The sequence below is a fragment of the Megascapheus bottae genome, chromosome 13 (assembly GCF_031878675.1).
Source record: "Megascapheus bottae isolate mThoBot1 chromosome 13, mThoBot2.hap1, whole genome shotgun sequence".
Taxonomy (NCBI): Eukaryota; Metazoa; Chordata; class Mammalia; order Rodentia; family Geomyidae; genus Megascapheus; species Megascapheus bottae.
Window position 1 is genome coordinate 29,296,870 of NC_143521.1, and position 25,598 is coordinate 29,322,467.

Here is a 25,598-nt window from a genome sequence, read left to right on the forward strand (position 1 = left end):
CCTTATCACTCTGCATTTTTGTTTTTCACTGTATTTTAAATCATATTAATAATTTCAATTTTTCTTCAACTAGTTAGAAAGGGATGTGTTAGTTGAAATTGACAACAGAAAAACTACCTGGTCAGACTAAGTACCAGAAGAGCTCTACTGTTTTGCTGTAAAGAATAACCATGAGGCCAAGAGAGTTTGGCCTAGTGGTAGAGTGCTTGTCCAGCATGCATGAAGACCCAGGTTCAATTCCTCCGTACCACATACACAGAAGAAAGCCAGAAGTGGTAATGTGGCTCAAGTGGTAGAGCTCTAGCCTTGAAAAAGTCCAAGGACAAGCTCAGGCCCTGAGCGAAAGCCCAGGACTGGCAGCAAAACAACAACAAAAAAGAATAACCAATGAAAAGGATACACTTTTGCTTTTTCTGGGTCCACAAGTGAGTATGCAGAAATAAGCTGCGCCAGGGTATGAATATCTTTTGGGTTTTGTCTAAATGAAGAAATGAGAAGGTTATTAATCCATTTACAAAACTTAGGAAAACACAACATTATAATATGGACATCTATATCAACACTTCTCAAGCTTACTTCCATAGCTGTTCTAGGTCACTAATTGCCTCCTTCTTCCGCCCATATCTGAGTTTGTAGTTTGCAGCTTCTCGTACCAAGGACAAATGAGCAGGAGATTTAGGCTAAGGTTAAAAACAGAAAGTGTCAAGCCAAATATGAAATAAGTCGTAAGTATCGAATTATTTAATATCTGAAATAATAAAATTATACTACACACATGGGAAAGTGAGCACAGAAATTAGTACAAGTAATCACTAATTTAAGAATGTAGACTAGAACCTAAATAGAATATATTGGGGCTGGAGTTTGGTCTAGTGGTAGAGTGCTTGCCTATTATGCACGAAGAACCGTGTTCAATTCCTTGGTACCACATACGTATAAAAAAAAAGTTGGAAGTGGTGCTGTGGTTCAAGTGGCAGAGTGTTAGCCTTCAGAAAACCCAAGGACAGTGCTCAGGCCCTGAGTTCAAGTCCAAGGACTGGCATAAAAAAAATATATATCATAAACCAGACCTGCTTAGATTAGATGTAAGTAAAATTAAATCTTAGAGCTAGGCCATCAGAGTTCTCAAGCATTAATTTCATGTAATACTTCTAAGAACACTGTTGCCCCTCCACTGCTAATAGTAGTTAAGTATAAATGTCACTTGTATGGATGGAAGGATGGATGATGGCAAGTGGATGATGTCTATGTAAAGAAAAAAATGAAGATACTTCTGTTAGGTAGAGACATAATAAACCATTATTACATGTTCCAGTAATTACCACCATGGGTCCTCTATCCACTTAAGGTGTATGTTCTTATATGTAATCATGTGCTATTATAATTCTTACTTGAGAGTATGCATACAAATACATGCAGAGACAGACACACAGAAGAAGCAAATACAAAAAATATAAATCAACTGGAGATGTAACTCAGGATTAGAGTGCTTGAATTTGATTTCTAACCGCCTCCCCAACCCATTTTGCCATTTCTTGCAACTTGTTTTGAACCTGGAATACTTTAACAAGTACTTGATAATCTAGCAACAGTAATATACACACATATTTACATATATACATACACACACACACACACCTTTTTTTTTTTTTGGTTGTGGGACTTGAACTCTGGGCCTGGGCTTTGTCCCTGAGCTCTACAGTTCAAGGTTACCGCCCTACCCTCTGAGCCATGGCACCACTTCCAGTTTTCTGGTGGTTAATTGGAGATAGTCTCACCAACTTTACTGCCCGGGCTGGCTCTGAATCTCGATCCTCAGTGAGATCTCAGCCTCCTGAGTAACTAGTATTACAAGTGTAAGCCACCGTGCCCAGCTTAGCATTGTAGTTTTTAAACTTGACATTCTTCAATTTCTGACCCTTTGAGTTCACCACTACGGCTGTTTAAAATTAACATAAAACCAACTCTTAAAACATTCTAGTCATTTACCTGATGGTTTTGATACCACTGGATAGCTTGTGTGAAGACTTCAATAGCACTATCAATATCTTCCTCATGGCTGTACATGGTTACTAGTGCAGATACCTACACATCCACAGGAAAAAAAATTGAATAAAATTTTCTCTTCAGTCTCAAATATACCTTTTTTAATTTTGTTTCTGGCATTTGTGAGGCCTGAACTCAAGGCCTAGGTGCTGCTCCTGAGCTCCTTTTTGGTTTTTGCTCAAGGCTAGCTCTCTACCATTTTGAGACATCACACCACTTCCAGTTTTCTGGTGGTTAACTGGAGGTAAGAGTCTCAGAGACTTACTTTCCTGCCCACACCAACTTTGAACTCTGACCCTCAGACCTTGGCCTCTTGAATCACTAGGATTACAGGCATGAGACACTGGTACCCAGCTAGTATTTTAACTCTTGAAGATACATTTTTGTAAAGATGATTATACTGCTGTATCCTTTCTTCATTGCTAATTAGTCTCTTACAAAATAAAAAAAATTAAGAAATAGTAAATACAGGTCACTATACTCTCTGACAAACCTAACTTATCATAACAATTATTCCTTTTAGAGGGCACAGTAACATTATTCCTAAAAATATTATGAACAACAGTGTTTCCAAAATAGGAAAGATGTCACTATAAAGTAAACCTTTCTTCCAAAGCATTGCTGGTTCACAGTTTAAGTTCAGAAGTTGAAAACAAGTGTTTAGACAAAGTTTTACTACTTTAAGACATCTCTGGACATTGTGTGATCAATGAGGTGTATACTAGTGTGGCTCAGTTCTTGTGATAAGCTAGTTGCCTGTAGCCTGAGCTGCATAAAATGACTGATTATGGTTGAGGGACAGTAAGGAGGCATAGATGGTTAGAATGGAAGGGAGGAGGATTTGCAGGAAAAGAAGATTAGCATAGAAAGAAACAAAAACAGGAAGCTGGATCTCTAAAAATAAACTTCTGATTACAATGATCAGAACAAAAAGAGAAAAGATAGAAACAGCTAATATCAGGAATGAAAGGAAGCCAGGAGATATGAACATATGAAGAGAACTGATATGAAGAGGACAAAAAGGGACTACAACCATGCACAACTATGGCAACAACCTACATGGAATGAATAAACCCTTAAAGGGAAACAGAAGGCCTGATATTAAATATTAGAAACACTTTACTTACACTCATATTCATTTAGTGACTGAATATAAACACTGATTAATTTGAACAAGAATATGATCAAAGTAGTTTATTTCCATGTATGAAAAAAAGAACACTGAAACCTTTTGAAATTGTTTAAGAAGGTGAAGAGTGGGGTAAAGGAGACTGACAGACGGGGTGAGTTTGGAATATATTGCCTAAAAGTTTGAAAATGATATGATAAAACTCTCCTTGTTTTCAACTAACACATGCTAGCAATCAATTAATCAATTCAATAAACAGATCTATATCTTACCACCAAAGAAATAATCTCTATTATAAAATAGCTCCACTAGCAATCAATCCTGTGATATATAGAGAGCTAAAAATCAAATTTACTAATTTAACAACAACAACCACCAAAAATTACTGGAAGCTGAAATGGTAGCTCAAAATGGTAAAGTGCCAGTCTTGAGCACAAAAGCTCAGAAACAGTGCCTCAGCCCTAAGTTTAAGCCCTGCAATCAATTAACAACAACAAATCACTGATATCATTAAAATAATTTAGGCTAAAAAAATGTCCTACATCTTAGATCTCAGATTATTTGAAGTTGGCTTCCACTGCTAACTTAAGGCTGAAATAGTGTCTGCCATGCTTGACTAATAAACCAACAAAAGATAGAGGAAAGAATTAAATTTATTCCAAGTAAGTTACTGCTAATAATTCCTAGAACTTCCTACTTAATAAACTTGAGTAGAAAATAAAGAGATGAGATAGGTAAATGGACTGATCACTTAATTCCATCAACCTTTTTAGAATATTTTGCTTTCAAACTCACCATTCCTGGTTTATGCTTTAATTCTTCTATGCTTCTCAATATTAGACATGCTTTGGAAATATTACCTTCAGAGATTAAAAGCACAATTAGCACCACAGTGAAACAAGCATACATGGAAAAACAATAAAAGAAAATTTTACTTCCTTTCACTTATCCTAAGGAAAGAATAATAAATATTATTTAGTACCATCTTTAAATAAACAAGCTTTAGGGTTTGGGGAACAGTATAATCCATTTTTTCAGCTAAGGAAATTAATATTCACAGCCAGGCACAGGTGGTTCATGCCTATAATCGTAAGAACTCAGGAGGTGGAGATATGAGCATGTGAGTTTGCGTCAGCCTAGGCAGACAAACCTGAGATTCTGATCTCCAATTAACCACCAAAAAGCCAGAAATGGAACTGTGATTCGAGAAGTAGAGCATTAGCCTTGAGTGAAAAAGCTCAAGGATAGGAACCAGCCCATGAATTCGAGCCCTAGGACTGGCAAAAAAATAAAATAAAATAACAAAAACAGAAAATTAACATTCATTCATTCATCATTTTTTGTGCCAATCCCGGGGCTTATTAAACTCAGGGATTGGGTACTGTCCTCACTCAGCTTTTTTGCTCAAGGCTAAGTGCTTTATAATTTGAGCCACAGCTCTGCTTTCAGCATATTTTGGTGGTTATGTGAAGCTAAGAGTTTCTTTGACTTTCCTCCCTGGGCTGGATTTGAACTGCAAACTGAAGATCTTAGGTTTCTGGGTGGCTAGGAATACAGGAGTGATCCACCAGCTCCTGGCTAGATAAGGAAATTGATTTGTGAAGGAATAATGTACTTGCATAATCTCACAAAGAAAGGCAATGGCAACTCCAGTTTGGTAGGTTTTAGTTCTCCTTTACCTGACTGCAATTTGAGGGGGAGAGGCCTTCCCTAATGGCATGAAATACATTACTATAGACACAACTGCAATGAAAAATTGTGGTGTTAATATTTACTTTTCATTCACTGCAAACTTCAGTAATATGCTTACCATTCTTTAAAACAAAACCATTAGAACTATATGGTAAAATTTTCTGCAATGTTGTAAATGTCCTATTATCTGTACTATCCAACAAAGCAGCCATCAACTACATGTGACTACTGAATTTCTGGAGTGTGGCTAAGACAACTAAGGAATTGAATTTTATGCTTGCCACATTCTGTAATCATCATCAATTGGTTGTACAAGGGGTCTCATTTTGTCACGTTCATATATACATCCCGTGTATCCTGACCAGAATCAAACCCTTCACCACTTCCTCATCCCATGTCGTTCCCAACAGACTTCACTGCTCCCTTTTCACATATGTTCATAATATATTATGACCATATTCATCCTTCTCCATCCACCTACCACTAGGATCCATTTTATAATTCTTGTCATCTACCTTGCTTTGTTGTATGCTGAGGACTGGAACAGACTAGGGCTGGATAATTGCTCTACCAATTGAACTATGCCTACAACCCTTTTGTTTATGCTAAGATCTTGATAACTTTGTCCAAGTTAGCCTCAAACCTGAGATAATCCTGCCTCTACCTGAGTAGGTGGAACTAGGCATTTGCTGATACCTGGTATGAATTTTAAATTTAATTAAAATTTGATTACCTCAAATTTCAAATAGCTACATGTGGCTAGTAGCTAACACTAGCCAACCCAAGTCCCTTAAATTTAGTTTGAAGATATTCTCAGAAATGTTTTTTTTTTCTTTCTTCTTTTTCTTCTTTTTTTTTTTTTGTGGGTCATAGGGCTTGGCCTCTGGGCCAGGGTGTTGTCCCTGAGCTTTTCAACTCAAGGCTACTGCCCTACCCCTAGAGCCACAGCCATTTTCTAGTGGCTAATTGGAGATAAGAGTGTCAGAGTCTTTAGTGCCCAGGCTGCTTTGAATTGCCTCCTGAGTAGGTAGGATTATAGGTGTGTGCTACTTGCCCGGCTTTCTCAGAAGTTTTCTAATAAAATTAAATAGATCAGTTCTTAGTAAATTCTATGTGGTAAGGGCAAATCTGTCAAACACTGGAAAGCACAGTACAAAGTAGCCCTTTTCTTATTTTATACAAATTTGACCAAGTATTCCTATATACGATATACTCAGGAAACACAAATTAACTGCAGTCTTTTGAAACACAGAAATGCTATGCTTCTACTGATCTTTAAGGCCCTGAGTAGAAATTGTCCTATCAGTTTAGGAGTTACTGTAAGGGCCAAATATACCTCATTACAAATCTGGAGATCATAAGCATCTAGCTTTGGTTTTCAAACAATAATTACATTTTATCATTATTCAGAATCTTAACTTAAATATTAATACCTTGGGAAATTTTCAATTGTGCCATGGTGAGCTTAATTTCAGCTGCATTTTCAGGATGCTGATCTGAAAATTCCTAAAATGTTTGGGTGGGAAAAAATTACATTTATACAATTGCAGATAATATATAATTACCTATCTTAGCTATATAAAATGTTTAGACTCAATCTGAAAGTTTCAAACTTTGAGAAAAACTTTATTCTACATTCAATTTGCTATAAAGATATGCTCTAGATGTAAACACAGCACTGCCAAGTTTCCTGGAAATCATTTCAAAGAAACAAAAGATTACCATGTTTGTTTGTTTTTTTTTTTGTGGGGACGGGAAGGGGGCTGATAGGCATCTTTACCTATCAAGATGGTCCTAATTTTACCTGTTCAACTTTTCAATATTATCTACATATATATAATGTAACAGAACTAGAGTAGTATCTCCCTCACTGTTAGTTTTGGAGTAAGATTCATTAGAGAACACATTAATGGAATATGTGTTTCATATGTTTCAGTATTTTTTTTTTTTTTGCCAGTTCTGGGGACTGCACTCAGGGCCTGAGCACTGTCCTCGGGCTTTCCTCAAGGTTAGTGCTCTATCACTTGAGACATAACACCACTTCCAGCTTTTCTACGTATATGGTACCGAGGAATAGAAGCCAGGTCTTCATGCATGCTAGACAGGCATTCCATCAGTAGGCTAAACTCCCAGTCCCATATTTCAATATTTCAAGACTAACACAAACCTCTTTTTCATGTTTAGTGAATCTTGAACAAGTGTTCCTTAAGGTTTATTACTAATATTTATATGATGAAATTTTACATAAAATAAAGCTACAACCTAAAAATTAATAAAGTGACTCTGGAATTTATATAGTGACATATTACTTATTAACTTATGGCTTGTCATACTGAAATGACAAGCTGACACCTCATTAAAAACTCAAGTATACTGTCTTTACCTGAAGTAGCTCTATTGCTTTTGTGTGCTGCTTTTCACGGCAGAGTTGGGCTGCTTGGATTAACACAGGAAGGAGATGTGATGGACTTTGAGACTGTAAACTGGTGGATATTTTTCGGCATTGTTCTGCCTATAAAATGATCCCAACGTAAGAAAATCCTGGTTAATGAACTTAAATACTAAATAACCAAGAGAGATGGGGGCATTAGTTTTTTTTTTTTTCAAATTAAAAACTTCAAAGGGTTAGAAAATCAAAATTGATTTTTGATTTATAGCATCTATTTTCAAGTTTACTTACAACAAAAGACTTCTGTTTTCTGAATTTAGGCTATGAATTTTAAAACTCATTAGGTAAAAGTTCTAAATGTTCATTTGAATGCTTAAATTAGGCTTAAAAATATAATACATCAAGTATTAATGACTCAGTTGTAAATAATAAAAGCACTACTACCTCACACTCTTCTAATAAAAACTTATGCTCTACATAAAGTTCACAATTCATATATCAAGATCATATTATGTACACAGTCTCCTCAACATATGTAACTTCTGCTTATGCAGAACTAAAATGAAAGGGAGCATTTATAATCTTGACTGTTACCCTGGCTGCATCTATATCAACTGAGATTAGAAATGAAGTTTGTGAGACTCTTTATTTTCAATTAACCAGCAAGAAGCCAGAGGTGTGCCTCAAGACATAGTACCTTGTGTGGAAAAAGCCAAGAGTGAGGTCTTGAGGACATAGGTGTACACACACACACACACACACACACACACACACACACACACACTCTAACAAAAACTAAAATACCTTGTGTGGAAAAAGCCAAGAGTGAGGTCTTGAGGACATAGGTGTACACACACACACACACACACACACTCTAACAAAAACTAAAATACCTTGTGTGGAAAAAGCCAAGAGTGAGGTCTTGAGTATGTAGGTGTACACACGTACACACACACACACACGCTAACAAAAAGTAAAATAAATTAGACCAACACATGCATTAAGTCTCATATGCCATTTAGAAAAGAGCCAGTCAGGAAACTACACATCTAATACCTACCTGGTTTGTGTACATAGCAAGCAATGCTTTGTTAAATTCTATAGCTTGTAGTTGTTTCTTGGAAAGCTTAAATTCTACTCCTTCTGCATTGGTTAATTTCACTTTCTTCTTGGAGTCAAAGACATTTTGGTCCTGACAAAGGGAAGTTCATTTGCCATTATTAGAAGGATCCCAACTTGTGCCCTTTTAAAACTCCAAGGTCTTATTCGTTCATTTATTTTATATAACTACAACCTGATTAGAGGGCCTCAGTCTAGTAAGATATAAAAAATGTTTTGGGTTCACAGATGTAAATAAAATCTTTGCAATTCTAGTCTACTGGTGTGTGTGTGTGTGTGTGTGTGTGTGTGTGTGTGTGTGTATGTGTGTGTGTGTATTTTTATTTTTGGTGCATGTATTTATTTCACAATCTATTTAAAAGGGATGAAAAGGCTGAAATGGGCAGTCTTAAGGAAAAAGAAATTAAAACTGCTTTATCTTTCAATGATTAATTGCCTGGGCTTTTTTGTTTTTTGTTTTTATTTTTTTCCTTTGCCAGTCCTGGGCTTGAGCTCAGGGCCTGAGCACTGTCCTTGGACTTCCTGAAGGCTAGAGCTCTACCACTTGAACCTCAGCCCCACTTCCGGCTTTTTTCTAAGTATGTGGTACCAAGGAATTGAACTTGGGTCATCATGCATGATAGGGAAGCACTCTACCACTAGGCCAAACTCCAGGCCCCACTTAACTGCTTGTTTTGAGACTGACTACAAAGACTTTGCAATTTCTACAAATCATGTTGTTTACAATCTATGTAATAAAAAAGTGAAATAATGGCTGGGAGTTTGGCCTAGTGGTAGAGTGCTTGCCTAGCATGCACGAAGGCCTGGGTTCGATTCCTCGGTACCACATACATAGAAAAAAAGCTGGAAGTGGTGCTGTGGCTCAAGTGGTAGAGCTCTATCCCTGAGAAAAGTCCAAGGACAGTGTTCAGGCCTTGAGTTCAAGCCCCACAACTGGCAAAAAATAAAAAAATAAATTAAAAAAAGCAAATTAAAAAGTCTGAAATTACCAGTATGTAAGTAAATCATTACACAAATTTCTGAAGCCATTTTTTTTTTTTTGCCAGTCCTGGGCCTTGAACTCAGGGCCTGAGCACTGTCCTTGGGCCTTCTCAAGGCTAGAGCTCTACCACTTGAGCCACAGCACCACTTCCAGCTTTTTTCTATGTATGTGGTACCGAGGAATTGAACCCGGGTCTTCGTGCATGCTAGGCAAGCACTCTACCACTAGGCCAAACTCCTGGCACCTCTGAAGCCATTTTAAGCAAAAAAAAAAAAAAGTCTCATATCTTGACATTTTTTTTTTCCTTACCAACAATGGACTTTGAATTCAGAGCGTTGTACTGTCCCTGGGCCTCTCTGTTCCCACAGCACTTCTTCTGGCCTTTTCTGTTTATGTGGTACTGAATCAAACCCAGGGTTTCACGCATGCTAGGCAGGTACTCTACCGCTAAGCCACATTCCCAGCCCTTTGATATCATTTAACTTTTTTATATTTAGTTCCTTACACCTATGTATCCTCTTGCATTTTCTCATTTTCCCCCAGTGAATTAGAAAAACTTCTTCATATTTACACATGCTTATTCTGTTGGTTAACCTTCACCAAGTGTCAGTATTTTGGGTACATGTGTGAAACAACTGAAATTGTTCTAAAGAAAGAGGGGAAGTCAGGATGAATGACAAGAGAGAATAAGATTGTGTAGATTATTATTATTATTTTTGCCAGTCCTGGGCTTAATTTCAGGGCGTGAGCACTGTCCTTGGATTTTCTCAAGGCTAGAACTCTACCACTTGAGCCTCAGCACCACTTCAGGCTTTTTTCTATGTATGTGGTACCAAGGAATTGAACCCGGGTCTTCGTGCATGCTAGGCAAGCACTCTACCATTAGGCCAAACTCCCGGCCTTGTGTAATATATTATTATATGCACATGTCACAATGACCTAGCCCTTGCACAACTAATATATGTTAATAATAAAATCTTAAAACAATCAAACCTTCACAGGTCAACTCAAATCTGCTAACCAAGAGATCTTTTTTTTTTTTGGTCGTGGGAATTTGAACTCTGGGGTTATGCACTGTCCCTGAGCTCTTCAGCTCAAGGCTACAGTCTTATCCTTGGGTCTGAGCTTTGCCCCTGCATTCTTCAGCTTAAGGCTACAGCCCTACCACTAGAGCCACAGAGCTACTTTCTGTTTTCTAGCGGTTAATTGGAGATAAGAATCTCTCTGTCTTTAGTGCACCCACTCGCTTTGAACTGCCATCCTCAGTCCTCAGCCTCCTGAGTAGCTAGGATTACAGGCATGAAGCCTGGCTCCAGAGGTCTTTCTTTGTATCAAATACAGCAGTGATAAGGGTAAGGAATTTAAATAACTATACTTCTTCTCAGTATTAGAATGAATTAGGTTTTTCTTTGGTTAGTTTGAGGCTAGGTCTTATCATGTATCTCAGGTTGGTCTTGCATTTTGAACACACTGGGATTACACATGTGCTAACATACTAATTTATAAGAATGCTTTATTACCTGAATATACATTATAGAAGCATCAATCTCATGAGAGTTATCTAATATTCTCAACTGTTCTTGGATTTTTTTTTCCCCCCTAGCAGGAAGAAAAAAATGCTTACCCTGAAAATAAAGCTGAGTTAATGAGTTCTCAGCACAAAACACACATACAGGAAAGCCCTGGATAGCCCTTACCTTATTAATGGTAATGATGTTATTTGCAATTACAGCTAGTAGTCCCACATCAGTGGGCCTGTGAATAAAAAGCCAAAGTTTAGAACAAACTTTAAAAAAGAGGCCTCATCCCCTATATAAAAGATACTTCATTTTAACAACTCACTTTAGTTTTATTATCTGATTGTAAAGTTGCAGAGCCTCCTCTGTACGACCCTGAAGCTGCAGAATATAGGCCATCTGACCATGAATGATGGCTAGTTCTGCCTGTGGGTCTTCCTCAGTCCCATCCTAAGCAGAAGAAGAAACATTGCTTTTTTCTGTAAAAATTTCCAAACTGAAAATTTGAAATAATTTTACCAAGTGATCCAAATGTTTGAAAGATACACAATCCATAAGAAGACATGTAATTTCAAAAATCTTCTATGACATCAGTTCTTTAAAATTTAGAATTGTCACTAAAGAGAGTTGTTGAGAAAATGGCAAAAAGACCTTGGCAAAACATGGCAACAAACTAAGAAATACAATGTACTAATGATCATTATCCTCTAAAGCCCAGGAATGAAAATAATAATATAAAAGTACTGACAAGCAGATTTAACTTTTTAAAATACTCCTAAATTCTGCCAACAACTTTCTTAAAAGAAAGAATTTTTAAAATGCTTCTCTAGACAACTGTAGAAGCTCACATTCATAATCTCAGTTACTCAGAAAGTGTAGATAGGAGGGATCTCAGTTTGAGGCTAGGGTGGACACAAAGTACGAGATTTTTATCTAAAGCAAAAAGCCTGTGTGTGCACCAAGTGGTACAGTTCTTGCCTACCAAGCTCAAGGTTTTAAGTTCAAACCCCAGTCCAATTAGAAAAAGAAAAAAAGAGTTGGGTGCAGTGTTCACCCCTGTAATCCTAGCTACTCAGTAGGCTGAGATGATGTGAGGATCAGTCTCTAAGCCAGCCCAGGCACTAAAGTCCATGAGACTCTAATATCCAATTAACCACCAGAAAACTGGAAGTGGTGCTGTGGCTGAAGGGGTAGGGTGGTAACCCTGAGCTGAAGAGCTCAGGGACACTGCCCAGGTCCAAAGTTCAGGTCCCACAACCAACAAAAAAAAAAAAAAGAGAGAGAAAGAAAGTAGATGCTTTTGTCAATTCTACCATATTTCTAAGGTAAATTACATTCCACAATAACTTCAAAAAAGATGGAATTAGCCCAATGCTGGTGGCTCATGCCTATAACCTACATTCTTAGCATTCAGGAGGCTAAAATCCTTAGATCATGGTTCAAAGCCAGCCCAAGCAGGAAATTCTGTGGGATTCTTATCTCTAACCACCAGAAACTCAGAAGTGGAGCTGTGGCTCCAAGTGGTGAGTGTAAGCCTTGAGCAAAAGAGCTCAGGAATAGCACCCAGGTCCTGAGTTCAAGCCCCATGACAAGAGAAAAAAAAAAAGATGAAATTAAGTAACCTTTTTCTTTATTGAAATTATTTTTCTTATAGAGTGGTGATCTAGGGTTTGAACTGAGCCCTTTAAGCTTGCTGGGCTGTACTCTACCATTTTAGCTATGCCTCCAATCCCTGCCCCCCTTTATTTTTGCTGGTTCTGGAGCTTGAACTCTGGGCTGCACAGTTCCTGAACTTCTTTTGTTCAAGACTCGTACTCTACCACTTGAACCATAGTGTCACTTCTGGCTTTTTCGGAGTAGTTTATTGGAGCCACGAACTGCTATTGTCAGATCTCAGCTTTCTGAGTAATTAGAACTACAGGTGTGAGTCACTGGTGCCTGGCTAGTCATGCTTTTTTTTTGGTTATTTTGGAGATGGAATCTAGTGAACTCTGCTCCCTTGGCTGGCCTCAAACCAGCGTCCTTCAGATATCAGTCTTCTGAGGAGCTAGTAATACAGGTATGAGTACTGGTTTAAAATACATAGCATTCTCAATTGATGCTTCAGATCAATCTATGTTCTCCAATTCTTTTAGAAATGTTGCCTAATGAATACCTTAAAGCTATAAAGCTATTCTTTTTCATCAGCTCAATACTCCCTCTCTAACCTATTTGTTGACCAGGAGTCAGATGGTTGTTTCCAAACACATGTCACTTGTGCTTGATAAGGAAACAATACTCCTCTGAAAGAATTATTCATGTGACAAGCAGCTTTTTTTTTCAATATAAGTCACACAGAATTCTCAGAAAGATTCAGATTCATTGAAGTTCCTAAAGAAAATTATTTCCTAAGTTGGCACGAGCCAAAAGAACATTACCATCTATAACAAAAAGTTGGTCAATTCTACCATGAAGCTGTTTATTATTAGTCAAAACTATAATTTGGATTTAATAACAGTATAATACTTACAGAGTCTTCTGAAAATGAACGGCGGCAAAGATCTATAGGAGAAAAATTGTCTCAACATTAGTATTGCTGGGTAATTTTCCTTTCTTTTACCATTCCAAAGAACAAGAACTCCTGCCTGGTAAGCATGAGGCCCTAAGTTCAAATCCCAGCACCACCAAAAGCAAAACTTGTTCATTGAAGAGCAAGAACTGAATTTCTGAGATTTCTCAGATAATCTTGAGTTTTCTGTCCAAGCCTATCCTTAATCAATATTCTACATATAAACCTCAGTATTGCTAGGTTCAGAGGAAAGGACCACACCACCTGTCTGACTCATTTATTGAATTTGGTGGACAAGGAGGATATCTGAAACTTGCCTGAGCTAGTCGAGTTCTTGTCCTAATTTACACCTCCTCCAAGTACAGGAATAAGCCATTCTGTCCAGCTTTTGGGTTCGTTTTTTGGGAGGGTGGTGTTAGAGTTTTAATTCAGGGTCCCCTAACTTATTAGGCAAGTGCTACCACTTGAGCCATTTCACTACTCTGTATATCTTTGTGTTTAATACACATGGATCTATGCTATTATGTTTTTGTTTTTGTCTGCTGTGGGGCTTAAATTCTGGGTCTGGGTGCTGTCCCTGAGCTCTTCAGCTCAAAGCTACCAGCCTAGCCCTTGAGCCACAGAAAACTTCCAGTTTTCTGGTGGTTAGAGAAAAGACTATTACGACTTTAATACCCAAGCTGCTTTGAACCACAATCCTCAGATCTCAGGCTCCTGAGTACCTAGGATTATAGGCATAAGCTACCATGCTCAGCTGGCTCAGCTACAGTACCTTTTATATTGGTTTGAATGACTCTATGTTTTGTGATTATACTAAAACAGCCAACCTTTCAATAGCACAGAAACAAATCTACTTCCTAAATTTTCTTCTCTTCATCATTATGATTAACATAAAGACACATGTGAAATTGGTGCCATTATTTCCTTAAAAGAAAATGGAAGCCAAGCGTGGTGGTTCACCCAGGCCCACAAAAAAAAAAAAAAAAAAAAAAAAAAAAAAAAAAAGTAAAAAAAGAAAGAAAATGGTATTCTTTGAATAAAGAATATGTACACTTTCAAAATCTGTTCCAAACCAACGAACTGCCCAATGAAGTCTATACTATTTCCCTCCCACACTTTTTTGGGCAGTCCTGGGGCTTGAACTCAGGGCTTGGATTTTTCTCAAGGCTAGTCCTCTACCATTTGAGCCACAGCACCACTTCTGGCTTGTATATGTAATACCAAGGAATGGAACCCAGGTCTTCATGCATGCTAGGCAAGCACTCTACCACTAGACCAAACCCTCGGCCCCACTTCTGGCTTTTTTCTATGTATGTGGTACCAAGGAATCGAACCTGAGTCTTCAGGCATGCTAGGCAAGCACTCTACCACTAGGCCAAACTCCCGGCCCCCTACTGTTTCTTTTTTTTTTTTTTGCCAGTCCTGGGCTTGAGCTCAGGGCCTGAGCACTGTCCTTGGACTTTCTCAAGGCTAGAGCTCTACCACTTGAGCCTCAGCACCACTTCCGGCTTTTTTTTTTTTCTATGTATGTGGTACCGAGGAATTGAACCCGGGTCTTCATGCATGCTAGGCAAGCACTTTAACCACTAGGCCAAACTCCCGGCCCTGTTTCATTTTTTATAATTCTCACTATCCTCTAAAATCTCAAACATCACTTTTATAGCTTATAGGGAAAATGTATGCAGAAAACAAGTCTAAAAGTTTTTGGATATTTGTGAAGTAATGTACCTTCTATCTGGTGAATATAATGTAACCCTTCTATTAATTACAATAAAAAATTATATGAAAAAAAAAAGCTTTTGGAGTTAAGACCTGAGATTAGTTCTCAAAAAAATTTTCTTTCCTTTGTGGTACTAAGGATTGAATTCAAGGTCTTGTGCTCTACTACTGAACTACAGTCTTGCTTCCTTCTTTCTTTTCTTTTGAGTATGTTGGTGGGTCTTACACTTTTGCTTAGTTCTTTCACTCACAAGTGATATTCTTACCACTTGCACCATGGCTCTAGTCCAGTTTTGTTTCTATCTGTCTCTTTCTTGTGAATTGTTCTGAGTTAAGCCTTAAACTGTGATTCTCAGATCTCAGCTTTTTGAGTAGTTAGGATTATTTGCATGAGCTACCAGCATCCAGCCATAGTCTTCATTTTCTTTAATTAAAATGTGTTTGATTGGTGTTATAAATAAGTTACTTCATTTACACTTAAGTGTAAGTTGCTATGAATATAGGAACTTGTTCTAAAAGCAAGTCCTCAAAATTCAAACTTTAAAGTTTAATATGTTTAAAAATGAACAAGTGAGCTGGGTATGGTGGTTCATGCCTGTAATCCTAGCTACTCAGGAGGCTGAGATCTGAAGATTGAGGTTCATAGCCAGCCCAGGCACTAAAGTCCATGAAACTCTTATCTCCAATTAGCCATTAGAAAACTGGAAGTGGTGCTGCGGCTCCAGGGTAAGGGCAGTAGCCTTCAGCTGAAGGGTTCAGGGACAGGGCCTAGGCCCAGAATTCAAGCCCCACAACTGGTGCTGGAGGGGGTATGGGGTAGGGGGATGAGAGAGAACAAGTGAAATAAATAATTTGGTGTCATTACAGGATATGGTTCAAAGAGACGGAGTAGATGAACTTAGAAACTTCTATTTAATAATTTCACAAACATAAACTCCAACTTTTGGAGATACTTTACAAAGGTCTTATCCAGATAATATTTACAGAAAACTTAAAAAAAAAAAACTGCCAACCTTCAGCTTTTTGTAGGATTTTCATTGCCTGATTCAACTGGCCTTGTCCGATCAGTGCACAAGCAGCATTGTAGCACAGTTCATGTGTGCCTTCTTGGAGGCCCAAGTTCTCCTGTGACAGAACAAAATACCAGTTAAACATACAACAAGAATATTACTTCCTGGCTGTATAGGCACATGAGGATACTCACTGGAACCACTTTTTCCCAATTGCTTTGAGCTGCAACAACTGCAGAAAGGTTTGTTTTCCTTTCCTCATCATAATCATCTTGGGAGTTTCGGACTAGATCTCTATACACAGCTAGGCATTCATCATAGCGTTCTAAGCGGTATAGCTAGAGAACATAAGGGCAAGAAAAAAAATCAGAGAACATGAATATAGTATTTAACTCCTTATGAAGGCCATTGGGAACCACTAAGTAGGAAATCTACCTTGGCAAAATACAAGCAATCAACTATTTAAAAAAAAAATACTTTGGGCCAGAAGTGTGGCTTAGTGGTAGAGTGCCTGCCTAACATGCACAAAAGCCTTGGGTTTGATTCTTCAGTACCACATATACAGAAAAAGCCAGTAGTGCTGTGGCTCAAGTGGTAGAGCACTAGCCTTGAGAAAGCCCAAAGACAGTGCTCAAGCCCTGAGCTCAAGCCCCAGGACTGTTAACCCCCCCTCCACCCCCCCCACACATATATACACACACATATACATATATATATATATATATATATATATATATATATAATTTCTGTGTACTATACCCGTTGCAAAATTTTTTCTTGCAATGCATCTTACTATATGACAGATATGCAGATATAATACAGTTTCGAAAATTATGTTATGACCCAACTCCTAGCCTCAGAAGCAACGTATTTTTTTCTTTATATTCCTTCTTAAAGTTAAAGAGATTATGAGGACATCTTTCTAAAGAAATTTATATGTTCTGGGAGTTTGGCCTAGTGGTGGAGTGCTTGCCTTAGCATGCATGAAGACCTGGGTTCAATTCCTCAGTACCACATACATAGAAAAAGCTGGAAGTGGTGCTGTGGCTCAAGTAGCAGAGATTTAGCCTTGAGAAAGCCCAAGGACAGTGCTCAGGCCCTGAGTTCAAGCCCCAGGGCCGGAAAAAAAAATTTATATGTTAAGTGAAACTGAATTAAAGTTAAAATTTTTTTCCACAGAAAATGACTTAGGTCCTAGCAAACAACCATGAAATGTTAACAAAAAGATTAAGGTTTCCTAGGAGTTTACCATATAGACCTTTCAATGTTTCTCAGAAATTAGCTATTGTACATACATGGTCTCAAGTATCCATAATTCTTGTTTAGTTTATTCATGTTCTTTTCCCTCTAACTTATATTAGTCATATAGAGGGTTTTTCACTGTTATATTTCCAAATCATCATTTACATTTCTTTTTACCAGTCCTGGCGACTGAAATCAGGATCTGAACACTGTCCTTGGGCTTTCCTCAAGGCTAGAGCTCTACCACTTGAGCCACAGCACTACTTTTGGCTTTTCTATGTATGTGGCACTGAGAAATCGAACCTGGGTCTTTGTGCATGCTAGGGAAGCACTCTACTACTAGGCCAAACTCCCAGGCCATCATTTACATTCTTAAAGGAGAGTAACAACTACTTCTGTAGGTTAATCAGTCTACTATATATGACAAAGATCGGTGCTCTTCATCAACTCTGGATTTATTCTATATATACCCAAACTACAGATTTCTATCTGTATTAATAACACTACTTTTTGTCATGTTTAATTTTATGTCCCATATCATTTAGAATGAAGTATTTTCACAGATATATTTTCATTAATAATATATATCTTACAGGGTAGATCAAATTCTCATACATCATGCTTTTATTTTAAATTTGAAATATCAGTTAAATATTAGAAATACTGTTCCAAATCTGTATAAGTACAAAAGCTTACTTGTATTCATATTTCCAACTAAGTCTAAATTTCATAGAATAGTTCTGTTGGTTAATTTTCCAGTTACCCTGAGGAAGTCCCTGTTCAAAGAACATTATGTATGCAACTGTTGAATGAAGAGCAAGAAGAGAGAATATATTCAAACCTCGAGAACTGGCTTGATGGCCAGTTTTGTGGAGCACCAGGATGGGCTGGAATTCCTCATCCCTGCTCCACGTTAAAGGCAGAGTCATGCTCACTCAGGATGATTGTCAACAGGTATTTTAAAGCAGTAATTACCACTTGTCCATAAAGCTCCTTTAGTTTGTCTGACTGTTGGTTGGCATTTTCGATCGTCTTCAGAGCATTCTCAATTCTGTTCAGCCTGTACTCACAATATGCTTTCTCAAAGGACAGTGAGTTACTGAAGAAAAAGCATACCAACATATGATTATTATTTAACCGTGCAGAATGCTCACTATATACCAGAAATTGCCTTAAGCACATGATATATGTTAATTTATTTAATCCCAATTCCCAGGACAAAAATTAATAACATCATACAGGTTGAGCTAGGTGCTAGTGGCTCATACTTATAATCCTTAGAGCATCATTCCTTTTACTTTATTCTTATTTTTCCTCTTTTTATTTCTAATAAGTTTCAAAACCAGTTTTCAATTTGTAATACATGTATACGGCACAAAAGTAAGAACAAAAAGATAAATAGCAGTATGTTTTTACTACTTGTTTTTTTTTTTTTTTTTTTGGTAGGTCATGGGGCTTGGACTCTGAGCCTGGGCACTCTCCCTAAGCTGTTCAGCTCAAGGCTACTACCCTACCCCAGGGCCTGGGCACTGTCCCTGAGTTCTTCACCACAAGGCTATCGCCCTACCCCTTGAGCCACAGTGCCACTTCCGGTTTTCTAGTGGCTAATTAGAGGTAGGAGTCTCAGGGACTTTAGTGCCTGGGCTGGCTTTGAAACACAATCCTCAGATCTCAGCCTACTGAGTAGCTAGGATTACAGGTATGAGCCATTGTACCAGGCAAGAAGTTTTACTTCTATTGCTACTGAGATCTAACCTGTTCCTCCTCATTCCCTACAAGTGCCTTTTTGTATTCACTGTTGCCCCTTGCAATGCTTCTTTTTGCAAATAGATCAAACATGCAAATCTGTTACACATATTTATAATATAAAACATATATTTATAAATTCCTAGATCTTATAACTAAAGAAAAGTCAAACTAAAGTAACAATTTATAGTGTAAGTTCATACTTGTAAGATGACAAAATGAAAAAGACTGCCAACAATAAAAACAAATGAACAAAAAAACCTCTGCATATATATAGCCTGTCAAAGAACTCTAACACTGAAAGACCTTAGCCTAAAACTATATTGACTATAATCATAGTCGATAATTATTAAAATAATTATAATAATTAATAATTCTCAATGGAGAACTGTCACGCTAATAATGCCACATTACCCTGAAGACCTCAATCAACTTATATGCTTAGAAGCCCTTTTACTGAGTCTCTATCCTATATGAACTCTGCCTACATTATTGTTCATTATCTTCCACAGTATACTTTATTCTTACTGGTCCAAAAAGAAAATAAACAAATAAATAAATGGCTCTCTAAGCATAGGTAATAGCTCTTTCAGTTTCAGAAACACTAGCAAGAAATGAAAATGGAAGAAAAAGCAGGTTAAAGAAATGAGTGACTAGTGGATGAGAAAACATGGAAGAGGTTATAATTCTTAAGAAAAGTGCTTCTATCCACTGACCAAATAACTTACTTGGTTAACACTTTGGTGTGAGTATTGATGACATTCAAGGCTTCCTTGAAACTTCCATTCTGAATAAGACATATCACTTTACAGTGCAGGGCAGTTATATCTTCCTTATTGATCTGCAGTACTAAAGAAGAATTTTTAAAAAGTCATTTTGAAATCCATTCTTTTTTCATATTTTTCTGTTGCCTCAGGAAGTCACACTTCCATTTTCACTACAGTAAATAAGGCTGTCAAAATAGTAAAACAATAACAACTAATCTTTGCTTTTGGGTGGCAATAGGAATTACAGATCTGATTTTCAGTAAGATAGAGAGTTCCAAGATGGAGCTAGAAGTTGATGCCTTAATACCTGTAATCCTAGCTACTGAGGAGACTGAGATCCAAGGCTTATGATTCAAAGCCAGGTAAGGGCAGGTAAAATCTATTAACTATTCAATTAATCATCAAAAAGTTGTAAGTACAGCTATAGTGCAAGTGGCAGAGTGCTAGCCTAGAATGAAAAAACTAAGGGATAGTGTCCAGGCCCTGACTTTTGGCATGTGCATACATGCCACTTTTTTTCACAATGGTTGTGGATAAAGCTTACTAATAGAGGGCTTGTCTATCATGTGCAAGGCCTTGGGTTCATAATCTTGTGATGTATACATCTTACAAATTTCATTACTTCACAGACAAACAAAACTTCACCTGAATGTTGCAAGCAAATAACTTTTTACTTTCTTTTAAAGGACAGTGTCTTTCGATGTAACCTAACCAATGCTGCCCTCAAACTTTTAGTCCTCTTGTTTAGTCCTCTAAATGGTGAGATTACAGATGTCTTAGGTATAGTACAACCTTGCCATTAACTCCTTGGAAGTTCTTAGGAAAATAATTCAATGCAAAATCTCAGTTTTCTGATCTACAAGATGAGCAAAAAAGCATAACTTATTTTAAAGATTATCAAGAAGATGAATTGGAAATGCTCTGGGAAAAATCTTACAAACTATAAAGTATAATGCAAACATAATCTTGCTAGCAATGTTTCCAAACAAAAACATACCCCAAACCAAAACAAAACCCCAACCATTCAAGAGAAGTACAAGTAAGGTCCCAGGCGGCCAAATTTTATGCTAACAAGATGTTCAATGTCAAAATAGCCAATACAGTTACTCTTACATTTGGGCAGCTATAGGAATCCATTTCTCAGTTTAAAAATCAAAGAAATGCCATATTAACATATGTCAAGTTAATAAATACTGATGAACAAACTGATGAATTTCCACAGCCTAATACCAGTAGCTCATGCAGGTAATGCTAGCTACTCAGGAGGCTGAGATCTGAGGATCATAGTTCTAAGCTAGTCAAGACAGGATAGTCAGTGAGATGCTTATCTCCAATTAATTAACCACAAGAAAACCAGAACTGGGGTTGTGGCTCAAAGTAGTAGAGCACTACCCTCAAGTGAAAACCCAAGTACTGAGTTCAAGCCCCATGACTAACCTAAATAAATAAATCCACAAAATACTACATTTGCTTCTTACATACTGGTTGGAGGCTTAGCCAAAAGTCAGTATTAATTTAAATAAGTTTGACTCAAACGATTCTAGTTAGTAATTGTTTCCTCAATATCTGAAGTCATCAAAAGTACATATACTGCTCCTACCCAAGTGGCAGGCAGGGCATGACCATCCACTTGCTGGAAAGATAAATGTGGGGAAATGTTAACAGTTTCATAGTCAGTTAACTTCCTAGAAATTCTGACACATTTCCCAAATGGTCTAAAGGCTAACGTGAGACACTTATTTGCCAAATAAAAGTGATGAGAATGCAGTTGCTATCAGCTGTATAAGTGGAGGATAAAGGACAACATGGTAACTGTAAAATAATTTGTCAAGTGACACTGATGCATTGTACACGTAACCTGATTTATGGATCTGTAAACTCTTTATCTAACTGCTTAATTTTTTAAAATAAGGTTTTTTAAAATGGACATGTGCAGCCAATGCCACTACTTGCTTGCATATTAACTCAGCAATATGGTAGTGAAAAGTATTTACATAGCTCATGTGTCATTGCCATGCTTTTTATTTTTGTCCTGCTTCACCCAGCTGACATGCTTAATATATTGCCAAACCTAACATACAGGTTGCATCTTTAATAGAGAAGTCACAGAACAACTCTCTAAGTATTAAGACGTATGGCAACATTACAATTTGTGGTAAAGGATAAAACCAACGCCGTGAGCCTCACACTGAAGGCAAAAAAAAACCTTGAAATGATCACTTCACGAGCAGGAGAGCAGGCCAAACTTTTCTTTTTGACGTTATGTTAAATGCTCGTGCTCTCAACTGAACATTCTCTGGCAAAATGACATCTGGGTGACTCTGCAACTGGGACTAGCAGGTCTGACATATTGATGGACCCTGCCCACGGCCCGGATCCAATCTGTGCAACTTATACCAGGTCAGCACCAGCTTATCAATTACGTGGCCCAGGTAGGTCCTGCGCCCAGGCCCAGCCCAAGAGAACAAGCTCGGTCCACAATACCGTCTCGATCACTTACCTCGGGGGGGGATGAAGACGGGCGATCTGGCATTTACTGGCCTTTATAAATAACACAAGGCAGCAGGGAAGAAATCAAGTCAGAAAAACAGCTGGTAAGAGTCCGGGATCTCCGGTCTCTTTAAAGCCGTCCCGCGCGTCCCACAGCGAGGAAAGGGGCAAGTCCACGTGGCTCTCGGCCACCCGGGACCCGGGGGGCCCGGTGGAGCCGGGCGGCAGCGCCTCGCCCCCGCCCCGCCACGGGCCGCAGCCGGGACCACGGCCGGATCTCCCGCTCCGCGCAGCGGCTCGGAGGGGGTCCCGCGCGCCGGAAACGAGCGACATTCTCCCGTCGCCCAGACCCGCCTCGGCGCCCGCCCCAACACTCACTCTTGTTGACGGTCTTGAGAGCGCGCGTGAAGTCGCCGTTCTGGCCATAACGGTTCACCTCACTCCACAGGGCCGGTACCGACGCCCCCCCGCTGCTGCTACTGCTCGCCATCTTGGAGGAGACGAGGGGCGGGGCGGGGGGGCGACCTCTGACCCGGAAGCGGATTCTCAAGTTGACCGAGCGGAGGAGGAAGCTGGTGGTTGCTAAGCAGCGTGGAGTTAAGAGCGTCTTTGCCCCGCGGTTAGTGTCAGAAACCCTACATTCCGGTATCGTGGCCAGAATGGAATCTATAGTCCGGGCCTGAAGGCTGCCTAGAAGACCTTCGACCCCAAGAAGCTCACCGATTGGTGTCAGTCCAGCGTAGCGAGCATTTCTGGGGCGACTGTCTTTGGGAGATAGTTTATAAGGTAAAGGGGGCCGGAGAGAGCACACACTAAAAGGTGGATCGGTAAGCTTAGAACTTGCATTGGTTCCGGGGAAGGTCGAAGACAGCCTGGTCCCGAATGAAAACCCCTTAGATTGTCTTTCCCTTTCTTTTCTTTCACTTAAGGAGCCTAGGCAATAATGCCTTAAAGGTAACAAGTCAGTTCAAGTGCTAGATTTAGGACTGACTAGATGACTGACAGTAAACTTTTTTTTTTTTTTTTTTGCCGGCCCCGAGCACTGAATTCAGAGCCTGAACACTGTCCTTGGGCTTTTGTGTGTGCTTTTGTCTGGCTTCCTTTTCTTTTTTTTTCCTTGTGGGGTCTCATGCACTTTCCTGTCCAGGCTGGCTCCCAATGGAGACCCTCAGATCTCAGTCCCATGAGAAGCTAGGATTTATAGGCATGAGCCACTGGCACTTGGCCACAACTTCTTTCTTGGATTCTATTCTTCCCACTGTAAATTAAGCACAAAATATAATTGCTCTAGGGGTAAAAGATAATTTATCCATTTGGCACACAATAAACACAACAGACAGGCATTTTGGGCTCCTGTAACACCGTTAGTATCAAGTTATATTTGCTGTATACAGGATACCTATGCAGTAATATATCATCATGTATTACATATTATATATGTTATGCTACATATTTTGCCAGACCTCGGGCTTGAACTCAGGGCCTGGGCACTGTCCTTGAGCTAGAGCTCTACCGTTTGAGGCACAGCACCACTTCTGGCCTTTCCTGTGTATGCACTGAGGAATCCCGGCTTTTGGCATGCTAGGCAAGCACCTACCACTAGGCCAATGGTACCTATCTTAGAGAAGAGTTTTACTCTGTCTCCTAGATTGTCCTTAAACTCATGATCCCTCCACCCCAGCTTCCAGGGTTCTGAACTACAGTATATCCCAATGTGCTTGACATCCCCAGTACACTTGATGTGACATGACATTTTGCTGAAAAGCTTAATCCAGACATGACATTAATAATTCCTGCTACAATATAGGAAACTCCATTTCATTCTTCAATGTTTCTAATATTGGAAGTTGCTCCTTTATCCTTGAAGACTGGGCCACATTCTAGTTAAAGGACTCTCTTCTTGTATGCATATGTGATGTTGGATTGGGAACCTAGGGTCTAGAGCATCCTATGCAAATGCTTTTACTAGGTCACCCCCAGCCAAGGATCTCTTCTGATAAGTGAAATTCCTTTGAGGCCTATCTCACTTTGAATGGTCTATCATTCTCTGAAGCCAGACACTGCATTTACTTTGTTTGCTCACTGGAGTATCCCTGGGACCTACACATACTTTTTATATACACTTAAGTACTTATATTGTTGGAACTTTTTTTAAAATGGTACTAGAAATTTAACTCATGTCTTCTTGCTTGCTAGGCAAGTGATCTACTTGAGGTTAAGTTGGGTACTTTGCCAGTGTAGTTCAACACAAAGACAACCGTTAATGGGAAATGGAGACATGGCGATCCTGCGTTCAGAGCCTTATCTCATAAAACACTCCTGACTATGAAATACTACCACTTGAAGTAGCGCTAGGTGCAAGAGGATATAATCTCTGAGAACTGATTTTCTTGACAGGAATTGTTAAGTTCAAGCCAAATATATCTACATTTCAGAGCTATTTAAGATGACATTTGATAGTCAGAATTTTGTGTGAATTTACAAGGGTTTTCTAAATTCCACTGGATTCTCAAGATGTTTATGACCCCCTAAAAAGCCACTGCTTTATTAGTGCTAACTTTTCAAATACGACTTCATATAAGGATTGGCACTATCACTGTGGTCTAATTCATTTTATAGGTTGTAAAAATTCCTCTCATGGATTTCTACTTGTTCACCTTAATGTTTGTGTTGAACAAGATTTATGGGGATCTAAACTATGCTTGAATCAAGAGTCTTCTAAACCAGCAACTTGACATCCATCTCACGTTGCAGAGGTGGGTAAGTTCAAGATCAAGGTATTACCAAGTTCGGTGTATGATGACGGCTCCCCCCTCAGGGTTTACACATCTCTTGGTAAAAAACAACAAAAAACCAAAGTGGTCTTTTAAACTACATATGTACTATCCTCATGACCAAATTCAAATTATAAAATCTAAGTAAGGTCTTTAGTAGTGCAGATTCTGCTTGCCACCCTCTCAGTTCACAGAGCTTTCTGTCACTGTGATAAATATCTGAGATACTCAATTTATAAGGGGAAAAGGTTTATTCTGGCTCATGTTTTCAGTCCATGGTAGGTTGGCTCTCATGCTTTTGGGCATGTGCTAGGCAGAACCACAACTCACTGTGGCTAGGAAGCAGAAGGGCATAGATAGGGTCCTGATACTCTAGGGGCTGGCAGTGTGGCCAAGGGGTAGAGTGCTTGCCAAGCATGCATGAAGCC

General features: G+C 38.7%; 2 protein-coding genes across 3 annotated transcripts in view; one reads left to right on the plus strand and one right to left on the minus strand.

The window, feature by feature from the left end:
- The window catches only part of Srp72 (signal recognition particle 72), a 30,199-nt gene extending 7,292 nt beyond the window's left edge, over positions 1–22,907 (minus strand). Inside the window, exons 1-15 of one of the 2 annotated variants that reach the window (XM_090343540.1) lie at positions 22,775–22,907; positions 19,868–19,988; positions 18,369–18,492; positions 16,346–16,489; positions 16,155–16,266; positions 13,384–13,415; positions 11,200–11,324; positions 11,055–11,112; positions 8,317–8,448; positions 7,251–7,379; positions 6,301–6,373; positions 3,971–4,035; positions 1,990–2,085; positions 577–680; positions 401–478 (exon numbers count right to left, since the gene is read on the minus strand). In XM_090343540.1, coding sequence (XP_090199666.1) covers positions 401–478; positions 577–680; positions 1,990–2,085; positions 3,971–4,035; positions 6,301–6,373; positions 7,251–7,379; positions 8,317–8,448; positions 11,055–11,112; positions 11,200–11,324; positions 13,384–13,415; positions 16,155–16,266; positions 16,346–16,489; positions 18,369–18,492; positions 19,868–19,988; positions 22,775–22,886 — 1,505 coding nt within the window. In that variant the 5' untranslated portion in view covers positions 22,887–22,907. Of the gene's footprint in view, positions 1–400; positions 479–576; positions 681–1,989; positions 2,086–3,970; positions 4,036–6,300; positions 6,374–7,250; positions 7,380–8,316; positions 8,449–11,054; positions 11,113–11,199; positions 11,325–13,383; positions 13,416–16,154; positions 16,267–16,345; positions 16,490–18,234; positions 18,310–18,368; positions 18,493–19,867; positions 19,989–22,774 lie in introns of those variants that run through there. The other variant, XM_090343541.1, reaches the window with a different exon arrangement.
- A 118-nt stretch (positions 22,908–23,025) lies between these two features.
- Positions 23,026–25,598, plus strand: part of Ppat (phosphoribosyl pyrophosphate amidotransferase) — a 58,882-nt gene continuing 56,309 nt past the window's right edge. Inside the window, exon 1 of the mRNA XM_090343548.1 lies at positions 23,026–23,182. The gene's annotated coding sequence lies outside the window, so the exon portion shown is untranslated. The remainder of the gene's footprint in view (positions 23,183–25,598) is intronic.